The 15797-nt window shown below is 42.8% G+C and overlaps 1 protein-coding gene across 3 annotated transcripts in view; it reads left to right on the forward strand.

Annotated features, from left to right (window-relative positions):
• The window catches only part of kiaa1328 (KIAA1328 ortholog), a 189484-nt gene that overhangs the window by 8562 nt on the left and 165125 nt on the right, over nt 1-15797 (forward strand). For 2 of the 3 annotated variants that reach the window (XM_072572928.1, XM_072572938.1), the window contains exon 2: nt 12112-12147. The exons of the other annotated variant lie outside the window; for it this stretch is intronic. In XM_072572928.1, coding sequence (XP_072429029.1) covers nt 12112-12147 — 36 coding nt within the window. The remainder of the gene's footprint in view (nt 1-12111; nt 12148-15797) is intronic. 3 annotated transcript variants of the gene reach the window in all.

The raw sequence follows: 15797 nt of genomic DNA on the forward strand, positions 1-15797 counted from the left end.
TTTATAAAACCTCTATAAGGTCACACCTCAGCCTCCGCTCCAGGAAAAACAGTCCTAGCCTATCCAGCCTCTCCCTGTAGCTCGAACCTTCCAACTCTGGCAACATCCTTGTAACTCTTTTCTGAACCCTCTCATGTTTCACAATGTTCTTCCTATAGGAGGGAGACCAAAATTGTGCACACTGTTCCAAAACTAGCCTAACCTATGTCCTGTATAGCTACAATATGACCTCCCAATGCTGTGACCAATGAAGACAAGCACACCAAATGCCACTTTCACTGTTCTATCTACCTGTGACTCCACTTTCAAGGAACTATGAACCTGCACTCCAAGGTCTCTTGGTTCAGCAACACTCCCCAGGATCTTACCAATAAAGTGTATAAGATTTTGCCTTTCTGAAATCTAATTGAGTTATTAACATGTTGAGGATAAGAGGGAGCCCGTAAACATACTATACAGAGATTTCCAGAAGTTGATTGATAAGATGCCTCATACATGGCTTGGAAAGGGTGGACGCTAAGAAATTATTTCCGTTAGGCGAGGAGACGAGGACCCGTGGGCACAGCCTTAGAACTAGAGGGGGTAAATTCAGAACAGAAATGCGGAGACGTTACTTCTGCAAGAGAGTGGTGGGCCTGTGGAATTCATTGCCATAGAGTGCATTGGAGGCCGGGACGCTAAATGGCTTCAAGGCAGAGATTGATAAATTCTTGATGTCACAAGGAATTAAGGGCTACTAGGAGAATGTTGGTAAGTGGCATTGAAATACCCATCAGCCATGATTAAATGGCGGAGTGGACTTGATGGGCCGAATGGCCTTACTTCCACTCCTATGTCTTATGGTCATCAAAGGTTATTTGTGTAAAATAAAAGCTTATGGTGTGGGAAGAAACATCATCAAGAATAGATAATTGGATGCTGGCAGAAAACAATATGTATTGATGTGTCTTTGTATGATGGATAAGATGTGACAGTGTAGTCTGGTAAAAGTCTGTGCTGGTGCCTCAACCTTTTACGTTTACATCAGTGATCAAAATGAGGGGAGCCAAGGCATCGTAGTTTAATTTTACAGATGACACTAAGAAGAATGGGACATTATGTGGTGAATAAGATGTAGTGTAATTGTAAATGGGTGTAGTTAGGTTGAGTCAGCAAAGATTTGTGAGCTGGAGTATAATGCACAAAATGTGAAGTTGCTCACCTGCAGGGGGAATGCAAATATTGTATTTTTGAAACTAAGAATGACTGCGGAATTTGGGGTGCAGATGGGATTTGCACTACAACTAATTAGGAAGGCTGATGGGGTGCTGTCCTTTATTATGGAAGGAATTGAGCATAAATATAAAGCTGTTGTGCTTCAATAACATTGGCATTGGTGAAATCACATCTCAAACACTGCGTATTTTTTGTTTCCTTATTTAAGGAAGGAGGTAAATTCATTGGAGGCAGTTCAGAGGAGATTTATTAGAAAAATAACTGGAATGTGTGTATTGTTTTGAGGATAGGTTGGACAAGCTGAGCTTGTTTCTTCTGGAATTTAGAGGGAGGGATGACTTGATTTATGTGTGAAAGATCCTGAACAGTGAAGGGTCCTGACAAGGTGAATGTGGAAACGATGTCTCCTTGTCAGGTCCAGAACTAAGGAGGCAACATTTTAAAATTAGGCCATCCTTTCAGATTGGAGTTGAGAAGAAATTAACACAGGTGGATAGATTTTTGTTGTACAGAAGTATGAGGATAGATGGAAGTGTGGAATTTGCAACACACAGGTCAGCATGATGTTATTGAATGGTAGAGGAGGATTGATGGGCTGAATGGTCTATGACTGTTCCCACTTTGCATGTTCAAATGTAAAGTTCAGGGGATCATAAAACTATCACTCGACATTCACATGTTGATTGTGCAAAACAATGGAAGATAGACTTCAGCATATCCGTTTGGACCAGAATACTTTTTAAAGCTACAGAATATTCTCTGGGGGGAGAGTGAACAGACAGATTGTGATCCAAATTGTACCAATGACTTTGGTAGAAAAGAGGATGTGATCCAGAAATCAGAATTTAGGGAGCTAGGTTGAAAGTTGACAAGCAGGACCACAAATGTAAATCTCTGGATTACTCCTAGTACCACGTGCAAGCGAGTACAGAAATTAGGCAATAAGGCAGATGAATATGTCGCTGGAAAGATGGTGCAGAAGGGTGGTTTTAGACTCCTGAGACACTCTGGCTGGCCGTGGGCAAGATGGCAACTGTACAAATCAGATTACTTTTGAACAGAGCTGGGACTGCGGTCCTTATGGGGTACTTTGGCAGATCCATTGGGAGGACTTTAAAATAACCTGACGGTTGTGGAAACCAAAAAAGAATAGCAGAGGAGAACGCCAGGGCTGATAAACTACTTTGGGAGGGTGTGATGACGTAGTGGTATTATCGTTGGACTGTTATTCCAGAGATCCAAATGGTCTAGGGACCTGCTGTGACAGATGGAATTTGAATTCAATTTTAAAAATCTCTGGAATTAGGAGTCAGGTGATGACTACGAAAACATTGTTGAATGTCGGAAAAACTAATGTCCATTTAGGGAAAAAATCTGCTATCTTCACCTGATCTGACCTATGTGGGACTCCAGACCCTCAGAAATGTGATAGACTCTTAAATGCCCTCTGAGCAATTAGGGATGGGTGACAAATGCCTAGCCAGCGATACCCTCATCCTGTGAATGAAAAAAAACTTCGTGATATAGCCACCAGTGGCATAGAAGACACTAAGTTAATCGGTGAAGCCAGAGTTAACCTGCATTCATGTAAATGCACTGAATATAATTACTAAAGTTGGGGAGTTAGACATCTTGCCTTTTTGGAACTACAATATTGTGGTAATGATGCTGACTTGGCTGAAGGAAGGGTAAGACTGAGTGTTACTTATTCTGGGTATAGGTTATTCAGGAAAGAAGAGGTAGTAATATGGGTTAAGAAGGGCATTGTAGTGCTGGAGAAATAGGATGTCTGAGGGTTCAAGTACAGCATCGATGTGGCTAGCGGTACAAAATAAAAAAAAAAGGTGCAGTTAAATTGCTTGGTGTAATTTATGGTCAATCAACTAGTGGATGTGGAAGAATAAATGTGCAGGAAAATTGTAGAATGTAGTTATAAAAGATTACTTCAACTGCCCATACACTACCATCATCCTAGTGTGTGTATAAGGGCAGTGAGGGGGGTGTTTCTAGCTTGTTTGGGTGAGTTTCATAGAGCAATATGTCCAACAAGGAAAAGATGCATTGTTGAACATGCTCCTTGGAAATGAGGTGCCCAAGTGGTCAATTGTCAGTGGGGGATCATTTAGGAGACAGTAATTACTGTATCATAAAGTTCAGGATTGCGTTGGAGAATGAGATGCAGCAATCCAGAGTAAGAACATCCATTGGCAGAGAGTTAAGTTTAATGGGGACATTGAGCAGAATTAATTTAAACAAGAAGTTGGTAGGAAAGTTAGAAAAGTGGATCACCTTCAAAGATGGTTCAGGTCCAGTTGGAGTGTATTCCCTCCAATGAGAAAGGTAGGATAAACAAACGCAGAGTTCCCTGGATGACCAAGGAGATCGAAATAATAAACATAGTAACAAAGCTTGTGCTTATGACATGTGCAAGGCGAAAAGTACAAATGAAAATCAACAGTCAAAATCAAAGGTTTGGGGGATTGAACAAACACGAGAAGCAAAGAGGAATTATGAAGCAAAGTAAGCTATGTGTCTTGCAAGTGCCAGACAAAGACCATCTCTAATAAGAGACAATCAAATCGCCTTCGCTTCCCCACTCCGCTACCCCCCCCCCCCCAACCACAACTTGACTTACCATCGCTGAATCCCCATTATCAGTATCCTGGGAGTTACTACTGACCAGAAACACATCTCTTGTCTTTTCAAGGCCTGTCCATGATCTACAGGGCACAACTCAGGATGGCGTACTGCCTACTCTCCTTCATGAATGCAGTTCTAATAACAAGGGCGGCAGATAAATGCGAACATCACCACTTTCAAGTTTGTCACCAAGCAAGTCATCCTGACTTGGAAATACATTGCTGTTCCTTCATGTTCACTGGGTCAAAATCCTGGAATTCCCTCCCTCATGACAATGTAGGTCTACCGACAGCACGTGGGCTGCAGTTATTCAAGAAGACAGCTCGCCATGAGGCTACCTAGGGGCGAGCAATAAATGCTGGCTCAACGACACCATATCCCTCAAGTGAATTTAAAAAAAAATTGCATTTAACATGTAGAGCTGATCAGAGATTAAAAAGGAATTTACAAATAGAAGCAGCTGAGGATAAATGAATACTTTGCATCTACTCTACAAAAGAGGAGGATGCTGACAGAGGAGGAAGTTGTTACTAGAAACGTTCAAAATTAGTAAGAAGAAAGTCATAGAGATGTACAGCGTGGAAACAGACCCTTCGGTTCAACCTGTCCATGCCGACCAGATGTTCCAACCCAATTTAGTCCCATGTGCCAGAACCCAGCCCGTATACCTCCAAACTCTTTCTATTCATACACCCATCCAAATGTCTCTTAAATGTTGCAATTGTACCAGCCTCCACCACTTCCTCTGGCAGTGCATTCCATACTCGTACCACCCTCTGAGTGAAAACATTGCCCCTTAGGTCTCTTTTATATCTTTTCCCCTCTCACCCTAAACCTATGCCCTCTAGTTCTAGACTGCCCGACCCCAGGGAAAACCCTATCAATGCCCCTCATAATTTTGTAAACCTCTATAAGGTCACCCCTCAGCCTCCAATGCTCTAGGGAAAACTGCCTCAGCCTGTTCAGCCTCTCCCTATAGCTCAAATCTTCCTACCCTGGCAACATCCTTGTAAATATTTTCTGAATCCTTTCAAGTTTCACAACATCTTTCTGATAGGAAGGAGACCAGAATTGTACGCAATATTCTAACAGTGGCCTAACCAATGTCCTGTACAGCTGCAACATGACCTCCCCACTCCTGTACTCAATACTCTGACAAATAAAGGAAAGCATACCAAACACCACCTCACTATCCTATCTACCTGCAACTCTACTTTCAAGGAGCTATGAACCTGCACTCCAAGGTCTCTTTGTTCAGCAACACTCCCTAGGACCTTACCATTAAGTGTATAAGTCCTGCTAAGGTTTGCTTTCCCAAAATGCAGCACATCGCATTTATCTGAATTAAATTCCATCTGCCACTTCTCAGCCCATTGGCCCATCTGGTGGAGATCCTGTTGTAATCTGAGGTAACCATCTTCGCTGTCCACTACACCTCCAATTTTGGTGTCCTCTGCAGACTTACTAACTGTATCTCTTATGCTCACATCCAAATCATTTATGTAAATGACAAAATGTAGAGGGCCTAGCACCGATCTTTGTGGCACTCCACTGATCACAGGTCTCCAGTCTGGAAAAACAACCCTCTACCACCACCCTCTGTCTTCTACCTTTGAGCCAGTTCTGTATCCAAATGGCTAGTTCTCCCTGTATCTAACCTTGCTAGTCAGTCTCCCATGGGGAACCTTGTCAAATGCCTTACTGAAGTCCATATAGATCACATCTACTGCTCTGCCCACATCAATCCTCTTTGTTACTACTTCAAAAAACTCAATCAGTTTTGTGAGACATGATTTCCCATGCACAAAGTCATGTAGACTATCCCTAATCAGTCCTTGCCTTTCCAAATACATGTACGTCCTGTCCTTCAGGATTCCCTCCAACAACTTGCCCACCACTGAGGTCCGTCTCACTGGCCTATAGTTCCCTGGCTTGTCCTTACCATCCTCCTTAAACAGTGGAACTACGTTAGCCAACCTACAGTCTTCCGGCACCTCACCTGTGACTATCGATGATACAAATATCTCAGCAAGAGGCCCAGCAATCACTTCTCTAGCTTCCTGCGGAGTTCTAGGGTACACCTGATCAGGTCCTGGGGATTTATCCACTTTTATGCGTTTCAAGACATCCAGCACTTCCTCCTGTATAATATGGACACTTTGCAAGGTGTCACCATCTATTTCCCTGCAGTCTATACCTTCCATATCCTTTTTCCACAGTAAATATGGATGCAAAATACTATTTGGTATCTTTTTCCCCCCCCCCCCCCCCCCACAATTTTCTGCGGCTCCACACAAAGGCCACCTTGCTGATCTTTGAGGGGCCCTATTCTCTCCCTAGTTATCCTTTTGTCCTTATTGTATTTGTAAAAACCCTTTGAATTCTCCTTAATTCTATTTGCCAAAGCTATCTCATGTCTCCTTTTTTCCCTCCTGATTTCCCTCTTAAGTATACTCCTACTTTCTTTATACTCTTCTAAGGATTCACTCCAACTATTCTGTCTCTCCCTGACATATGCTTCCTCCTTTTTCTTAACTAAACCCACAATTTCTTTAGTCATCCAGCATTTCCTATACCTACCAGCCTTTCCTTTTACCCTAACAGGAATGAACTTTAGTTATCTCATTTCTAAAGGCTTCCCATTTTCCAGCCGTCCCTTTTTCCTGTGAGCATTTGCCCCCAATCATCAGCTTTTGAAAGTTCTTGCCTAATACTGTCAAAATTGGCCTTTATCCAATTTAGAACTTCAACTTTTAGATCTGGTCTATCCTTTGCCATCCCTATTTTAAATCTAATAAAATTATGGTCGCTGGCCCCCACTGACACCTCAGTCACCTGCCCTGCCTTATTTCCCAAGAGTAGGTCAAGTGTTGGTTCAATTGTTCGTACTTAAAGTTGACAAAGTACCAGAAATAGGTGAGATATCTCCAAGGACTTTTAAGGAAGTGAGGGTAGAAATTGTTGAGGCATTGGTCATAATATTTCAGTTTTCCTGCTTCCTGGAGAATTGCAAACACTAGGCCTTATTAAAAAAAGGTTGTAAGGATAATCTCGATCTTGATGTGCAGAGGATAATTTCAAAATTTGCCAATGACACTAAACTTAGGAGAATTATAAACTGAGGAGGGCATTAAGTAGATGGAGTGGGTCAACAGGTACAGATGAGATTTAATGTGGAGAAATTTGAGGTGATGTACTTTCATTGGAAGAATAATGAAAGACAATATAAAGGTAGGTCTTTAATTACCTGGCCTATCCTTGCTTCCCTAATGGGAAGAGGAGTGGCGTTATTGGTGATAGTGTGATTGACTGAATTAAATTTCCAAAGAGCTTGTATGAACTTGATAGGCCAAGTGACCTCCTTTGTGTTGTTTTTAATTGGAACTCCAGGGTAGCTGGTGCAGGATTTGGAAAAAATACTGGAATAGTAGGTTAATGTGGTAGAATGATTAGAATCTGATCTCGCAGGGTAACTCCCTCTATACTGAAAAGCACCTGTAACAAGTCTGTTCTGTTGATGAGGTAGGATATACTGTGGTAGTAATGATGGTGATTGGGGCGTTGTCAACAAGGTATGGTTCTATGAATATTAGAATCTATGTTGTTTGACTAGACTGGATCAGATCTCCCAATGTTGACACAAGCTGACACATTAATAAGGATACTGGGTGATACATCAGTTTAATTTCATTTCAGACTTTGTCATGTTTTGATGCAACTGAGTGGTTTGCTCAGCCATTACAAAGGGTATTTAAGAATCCACCACATTGCTACTAATCCATGAAGATCAGACTAGGTAAGAATAACAGGTTTTCCTGTACTGAAAGACATTTGTGAACCAGGTTGTTTTTTTTTTTGATAATTGGCAGTAGATCCTAGTCTTCTTTAGACTAGCTCGCATTTACATTAAAATTGCACCATCTGCTATTTGGAATTTGAATTTTTGCCCCCAGTATATTAGTTTGGATCTCTACTTCTAGTTCAGTGATATTATTATTATTATGCCACGGTGCATCCCCCCATCTCCATTCTATTAATTATTTTTTTAGTAAAATAATCAGAAATGTATTTTAAGTTACTTGAACAAAGTGATTCTTCAATAGGAGTGAATAATTATAGGAAATTATTGAAAATACTAATGTTGTCGACTGGGTATACATTTGCCTTGCCATAACCACAAGGGTTATGGTCAAGAACTGCACATAGGATTAGTCAAGTCAAATGATTGACGTCTGCTGATACGATGGACCGAATAGCTTGCTTCTGTGCTGTAAATATCTAAATCTGTTGGTATGCTTACTGTTGTGGACAAGATTATTTTTGTCTGCTCCTGCCGTTCCCCATCTGGCAAATAAGAGTTTGTTTTTGTTGTCTCCAGGCGGCCAGCTGCACTGGCTGCTGAACCAAGGGGTTGCATTGTGTCTTGTTTGGAGCTCTTGGTGCTGTCAGGTGGTTCTGTTAGCTTTTGGCTTTCTTGAAGGTGTTATGAAAATGTGCGTGTATTACAATACATGCTGAATGCATGATGCAGTATTCAAAATGCAGGGCTCCACTTTGTGGTTACTTTGTTGGGAAGGGTCCCTTATAGCAGTGAAAAAGTTAGGAGTGAGTGTTTCAATCTGATGCTGAAGATTACAGTTGTTGAGCAATTGCAATGTGAAGTTCTGCTGTGATAGCCATCTCACTGCAGATTGAGAATGGGTGTCCATAAGTTTGTAAGTTTTTTTTTTTTCTTTTTGTTATTTCACTTTACCTTCTCTGACAGTAATACAAATCGTGTAGATTATCAGTTAGAGACCACTTCCTCCAGACCAAAGGGGTAGCCATGGGCACACATATGGGCCCCAGCTATGCCTGTCTCTTTGTTGGCTACGTAGAACAGTCGATCCTCCGTAATTACATCGGCACCACTCCCCACCTCTTCCTCTGCTACATTGATGACTGCATTGGCGCCACCTCGTGTTCCCGCAAGGAGGTTGAGCAATTCATCAACTTCACCAACACATTCCACCCTAACCTTAAATTTACCTGGACCATCTCTGACAACGCCTTCCCCTTCCTGGACCCCTCCATCTCCATTAATGACGACCAACTTGACACTGACTGACATTTTTTACAAACCCACCGACTCCCACAGCTACTTGGATTACACCTCTTCCCACCCTACCTCTTGCAAAAATGCCATCCTGTATTCCCAATTCCTCCGCCTCCGCTGGATCTGCTCCCAGGAGGACCAGTTCCACCTCAGAACACACCAGATGGCCTCCTTCTTTAGAGACCGCAATTTCCCTTCCCACGTGGTTAAAGATGCCCTCCAATGCATTTCGTCTACATCCCGCACCTCCGCCCTCAGACCCCACCCCTCCAACCGTAACAAGGACAGAACGCCCCTGGTGCTCACCTTCCACCCTACCAACCTTCGCATAAACCAAATCATCCGCCGCCGATGCTAGGAAATTGTTTCCGTTAGGTGAGGAGACTAGGACCTGTGGACACAGCCTTAGAATTAGAGGGGGTAAATTCAGAACAGAAATGCAGAGACATTTCTTCAGCCAGAGAGTGGTGGGCCTGTGGAATTCATTGCCGCAGAGTGCAGTGGAGGCCGGGACGCTAAATGTCTTCAAGGCAGAGATTGATAGATTCTTTGTTGTCTCGGGGAATTAAGGGCTATGGGGAGAATGCGGGTAAGTGGAGTTGAAGTGCCCAGCAGCCATGATTGAGTGGCGGAGTGGACTCGATGGGCTGAATGGCCTTACTTCCACTCCTATGTCTTATGGTCTTATTTCCACCACCTCCAAACAGACCCCACCACCAGGGATATATTTCCCTCCCCACTCCTTTCCGCCTTCCGCAAAGACCGTTCCCTCCGTGACTACCTGGTCAGGTCCACGCCCCCCTACAACCCACCCTCCAATCCTGGCACTTTCCCCTGCGACTGCAGGAACTGTAAAACCTGCACCCACACCACCTCCCTCACCTCTATCCAAGGCTCTAAAGGAGCCTTCCACATCCATCAAAGTTTTACTTGCACATCCACCAATATCATTTATTGCATCTGTCGCTCCTAATGTGGTCTCCTCTGCATTGGGGAGACTGGGCGCCTCCTAGCAGAGGGCTTTAGGGAACATCTCCGAGACACACGCACCAATCAACCACACCGCCCAGTGGCCCAACATTTCAACTCCCCCTCCCACTCTACCGAGGACATGGACATGGAGGTCCTCTGCCTCCTTCACCGCCGCTCCCTCACCACCAGACGCCTGGAGGAAGAACGCCTCATCTTCTGCCTCGGAACACTTCAACCCCAGGGCATCAATGTGGACTTCAACAGTTTCCTCATTTCCCCTTCCTCCACCTCACCCTAGTTCTAAACTTCCAGCTCAGCACTATCCCCATGACTTGTCCGGACTTGTCCTACCTGCTTATCTCCTTTTCCACCTATCCACTCCACCCTCTCCTCCCTGACCTATCACCTTCATCCCCACCCCGACTCACCCATTGTACTCTATGCTACTTTCTCCCCACCCCCACCCTCCTCTAGCTTATCTCTCCACGCTTCAGGCTCACTGCCTTTATTCCTGATGAAGGGCTTTTGCCCGAAACATCTATTTCGAAGCTCCTTGGATGCTGTCTGAACTGCTGTGCTCTTCCAGCACCACTAATCCAGAATCTGGTTTCTAGCATCTGCAGTCATTGTTTTTACCCATTAGAGACCTAATAGGTCAATCTACAAGTTACAATCACATTCACAAATGTTGAAATTATTTATTATCCTTCCTCACTATAAGCTGATAAATATATTGTATTTGCATGTTAAAGGCTTAGAACTGGGCGATGCAGTGTCTGTGGTTAGGACTGCTGTGTCGCAGTGCCAGGGACCCAGGTTCAATTCCAGCCCCTGGCAACTGTGCAAAGTCCACACAGGCATTCACCCTGTGTCTCCGTGGGTTTCCTCCTACAATCCAAAGATGTGCAGGTTAGGTGAATTGGCCATGTTAAATTGCCCATGATTATTCAGGGGTGTGTTGGTTAGGTGCATTAATCGGGGGAATATAGAGTTAAGGTAGGGGAATGGGTCTGGGTGGGATACTCTTCGGAGGGTCAGTGTGGACTTGGGCCAAATGGCCTGTTTCCACACTGTAGGGATTCTATAATTCTCAGTTTGATCCAGTTGACCTTCATGAGAGAGGAGAGCTGGTTGTGTATATTGCTATTGAAAATTCTATATAAAACGTTTCTGTTCCTATAACTGTTCATCATTGCAGTTAGAAAGTACGCAATACAGAAAGTAGCAGCAATCAGCCCTCTAAAGTATATGAATATGTGATTGTGCAGTATTATCTTATCATTACCTGTTTCGGGAAGGCAGTAAAATACTCATTTACAACTATTGGTTCCTTTGGACACTGAATTTTATAATACGCATTTTATAATTGGGAAATGGTTCTTACATCAAAAATGCTTAGATTTAAGATGTGTGAAAAAAGATTTACATTTCTTAGATTCTGTTATAGTTCTGATGGTCATCCGAATTGATTCTCAACATGTGGAGGAAGACCAGGTGAAATCAACATAGCTGTTTTAAAGGAGTAACATAGGGGAGACAAAATGTAGTGTTGTTAATAGTGCCAATTCTATCACTGGTAGAAGATTTTCTGATTAATAGTTGCTATGTATTGATATTCCTTGATGACCCATCTAGGAGTAGCCTTAAATGTGAGCAACTGGTAATGAACTTCTTTCTGCCAGTCTCTACCTGGTGGAACCTAAAATGGCTTAGTTTGAAATCCTTGGATATGCTTGTCAACTTGCTTGCTGACTGGTTTAGTTTTTTTACTCATTTATGAGCATTTCAGTACTATTCAACCTTTTTCAGAAGGCGGTAGGAGTGATTCTAATTGTACATTGTGATCAGAGCTGCAATCTGATTCAATTTCTGCAATTCATGTCAGAATTGTTGTTATTTCCTTCAATTTGTAAAAAGGTTAGAGCATTCTGAGAAGAAAAAATTATTTCCAGGCTGCATGATTACTGAAACTTTGTATAATTTTGGAGTGTCATTCTTAAAGACAAGTGCTAAAGAAGGACAAAGGATTTTTCTTCTCTGAAATGTAGCTGCTTCAGAATGATCAAACTTTATTTGTATGGGTATTTTTGTAATAATTGGAGTATGTCTCAGGTATTTTAATCTTTGCTATGTCCAGTTCTCACATCATTCAAGCACATCTCACTTTCTTTAACTGTGTTAAATTTTAGCGTCCGATGAAGAACAATCCATGGTTTTTGTGCCAGGTATGGTTTTGTGAATTACTTTCCAGGTCACTGTTTCTCTACCCGAAAAAGCTTCTGCAAACTATTTAAGCATTGAGGGTGCTTTCAAATAAATAACACACCACAACAAAGTAATACATGTTGATATTTTGCAAAATAATTTCTTTGGTTACATTGCCATCATCTTATTTTTGTCGTTAGTATCTTTTCAAAAATATTAAAGTAGAGTGGTGTAAAGCATTCCATTATAACAGTGCCTTTTTCCAGAATGTATTATTGCCTTGGTTTTAATTTGTATTTTAGAATTTGTTTTTATTGCTTGTGAGCTGATGCCTTTGATTTCAGTTGTAGCCATGGGATTTTTTTGCAAAATGGATGCACATCCATGTCACTTTTTAACTGTTGCACTGAGATGGTTTATTTTATCCTTCCATAGGTGTAAGCATTGCTGGCTAGGCCATCAATCTGTAATTGCCCTTGAGAAGATGGTGGCCAAGCACCTTTTTTGACTGCTCCATTTAGTGTTGGTACACGCATAATGCTATTTGGAAAGGAGTTTCAACATTTTGAACCAGTGACTGTGAATGACCAGCAGTGTAGTTCCAAGTCAGGGTATTGTGTGGTTTGTTGGGGACCTTGCAAGTAGTAATGTTCCCATGCATTTGCTACCCTGATGAGGGAATTGAATGTTGAAGGCATGAATTTTTTTATTCATATATGGGCATTGCTGGCTAGCCAGCATTTCTTGCCCATCCCTAGTTGCCCTTGAAAAGGTAGTGGTGAGCTGCTGCCTTGAATTGCTGCAATTTCATCTGCTGTGGGTTGACCCACAATGCCATTAGAGTGAGAATTCCAGGATTTTGACACAGTGAAGGAACAGTGATATATTTTCAAGTCAAGATGGTGAGTGGCTTGGAGGGGAACTTGAAGGTGATCGTGTTTCCTTATATCTGCTGCCCTTGTTAATCAAAAGGAAGTGAATGTCAGTTTGGTGCTGTCTGAGGATCTCTGGTGAATTTATTCAGTACATCATGTAGGTAGTAAACACAGCTGTTGCAGAGCATCAGTGGTGGAGGGAGTGGATGCTTGTGGATGTGCTGCCACTCAAGCAGGCTGCTTTGACCTGGATCGTGTCAAGCTTCTTGTGGTTGGAGCTGCAATCATCCAGGCAAGTGGGGAGTATTCCGTCATACTCCTGACTTCTGCCTTTTTATAGATGAAGGCTTTGGGGAGTCAGGAATGAGTTACTTGCTGCAATATTCCTGGTCTGACCTGCTCTTGTAGCCACTGTGTTTATGTGGTGAGTCCAGTTGAGTTTCTGGTCAATGCTAACCCCCAGGATGTTGACAGTGGCTGGGGTGGGGGGGTGGAATTCATTATTGGTAACACTATTGAATGTCAAGGGGTGGTGGTTAGAGTGTCTTTTATTGGAAATAGTCATAAATGTTACTTTCTACTTGTCAGTCCAAGCCTGGATATTGTCCAGATCTTGTTACATTAGACATGGACTGCTGTGGTATCTGAGCAATTGTGAATGGTGCTGAATATTGTGCAGTCATTGGTGAACATCCTCACTTCTTCTGACCTTTTTAAGGAGGGAAGGTCATTGATTGAGCAGCTGAAGATGATTGGACCGAGGACACTACCCTCAGGAACTCCTGTGAAGAGGTCCTGAAGTTGAGATGGCTAACCTCCAACAACAATGGCCATCTTTCTATGTGTCAGGTTTGACTCTAACCATTCCTGAAAGTTTGCCCTGAATTCCCATTGACTCCAGTTTTGCCAGGGCTCCTTTGTCATAGTTTTCCCCCTCCTCAGTCAAAGCAAAACGCTCAGACAAGGTATAGTTTTACCCCTTTGTCTTTATTCTGGACCCTAGAGGAAAGAGAACAATTGCCTTGTGCAGAGAGACGTGAGTTCATGGTCTTTTGGAATAGCAGTTTTTCAATGAACTATATAGTAATTTTGCAGGGATGAACATCCAGATAAGGCGACATACATATTAATTGAGTAACCGTTACAATCAACGAGTATCAATAGCAGAGACCAAGTCCTTTACTGTTATACAATGAATGTTCTTAAGCTTGTTAACTGGATTCATACAATGGATACTTTTTCTCCTTGTTATCTGACCTTACATACTGAATGCTTCCATTGGAGGTGTAGTGGACAGCAAAGGGGGTTAGCTCAGATTATAACAGGATCTCCACCAGATGGGCCAATGGGCTGAGAAGTGGCAGATGGAGTTTAATTCAGATAAATGCGAGGTGCTGCATTTTGGGAAAGCAAATCTTAGCTGGACTTATACGCTTAATGGTAAGCTCCTAGGGAGTATTGCTGAACAAAGAGACCTTGGAGTGCAGGTTCATAGCTCCTTGGAAAGTGTAGTGACATGTAGATAGGATAGTGAAGAAGGCGTTTGGTATGCTTTCCTTTATTGGTCAGAGCATTGAGTACAGGAATTGGGAGGTCATATTGCAGCTATACAGGACATTGGTTAGGCCACTGTTGGAATATTGCGTGCACGTCTGGTCTCCTTCCTATCGAAAAGATATTGTGAAACTTGAAAGGGTTCAGAAAAGATTTCCAAGGATGTTGCCAGGGTTGGAGGATTTGAGCTATAGGGAGAGACTGAACAGGCTGGGGCTGTTTTCCCTGGAGTGGTGGAGGCTGATGGGTGACTTTAGGTTTACAAAATTTGAGGGGCATGGATAGGGTAAATAGGCAAAGTGTTTTCCCTGGGGTCGGGGAGTCCAGAACTAGAGGGCATAGGTTTAGGGTGAAAGGGGAAAAGATATGAAAGAGACCAAAAGGGCAACTTTTTCACGCAGAGGGTGGTACGTGTATGGAATGAGCTGCCAGAGGATGTAGTGGAGGCTGGTATAAATGCAACATTTAAGAGGCATTTGGATGGGTATATGAATAGGAAGGGTTTGGAGGGATATGGGCCAGGCACTGGCAGGTGGGACTAGATTGGGTTGGGATATCTGGTTGGCATGGACGCGTTGGACCGAAGGGTCTGTTTCCATGCTGTACATCTTTATGACTGCCAGGTTTTTGAAGGTTTGTAGCTCAGATTGAGGTTTAGGGTGTAGGTTTGCTCACTGAGCTGTAGGTTTGATATCCAGACGTTTCATTACCTGGCTAGGTAACATCATCAATGGTGACCTCCAAGTGAAGCAAAGCTGTTGTCTCCTGCTTTCTATTTATGTTTGTCCTGGATGGGGTTCCTGGGTTTGTGGTGATGTCATTTCCTGTTCGTTTTCTGAGGGGTTGATAGATGCTATCTAGATCTAATGTGTTTGTTTATGGCGTTGTGGTTGGAGTGCCAGACCTGTAGGATTTATCTGGCATGTCTTTATTTAGCCTGTCCCAGGATAGATATGTTGTCCCTGTCGAAATGGTGGTTTTTTTTTCATCCGTATGTAGGGCTGCGAGGGAGAGAGAGGGTTGTGTCGTTTTGTGGCTAGCTGGTATTCGTGTTTCCTAGTGGCTAACTTCCTGTTTATCCTGCGTAGTGTTTGTGGCAGTCCTTGCATGGAATTTTGTAGATGATGTTGGTTTTGTCCATGGATTGTACTGGGTGTTTTAAGTTTTAGTTTTTGTTTGTTTGAGAGTGTTGGTGGGTTTGTGTGCTACTAGGATTCTGTGGGGTCTCAGTCTGGCTGTCA

This window comes from Chiloscyllium punctatum, chromosome 1, assembly GCF_047496795.1.
Source record: "Chiloscyllium punctatum isolate Juve2018m chromosome 1, sChiPun1.3, whole genome shotgun sequence".
NCBI lineage: Eukaryota > Metazoa > Chordata > Chondrichthyes > Orectolobiformes > Hemiscylliidae > Chiloscyllium > Chiloscyllium punctatum.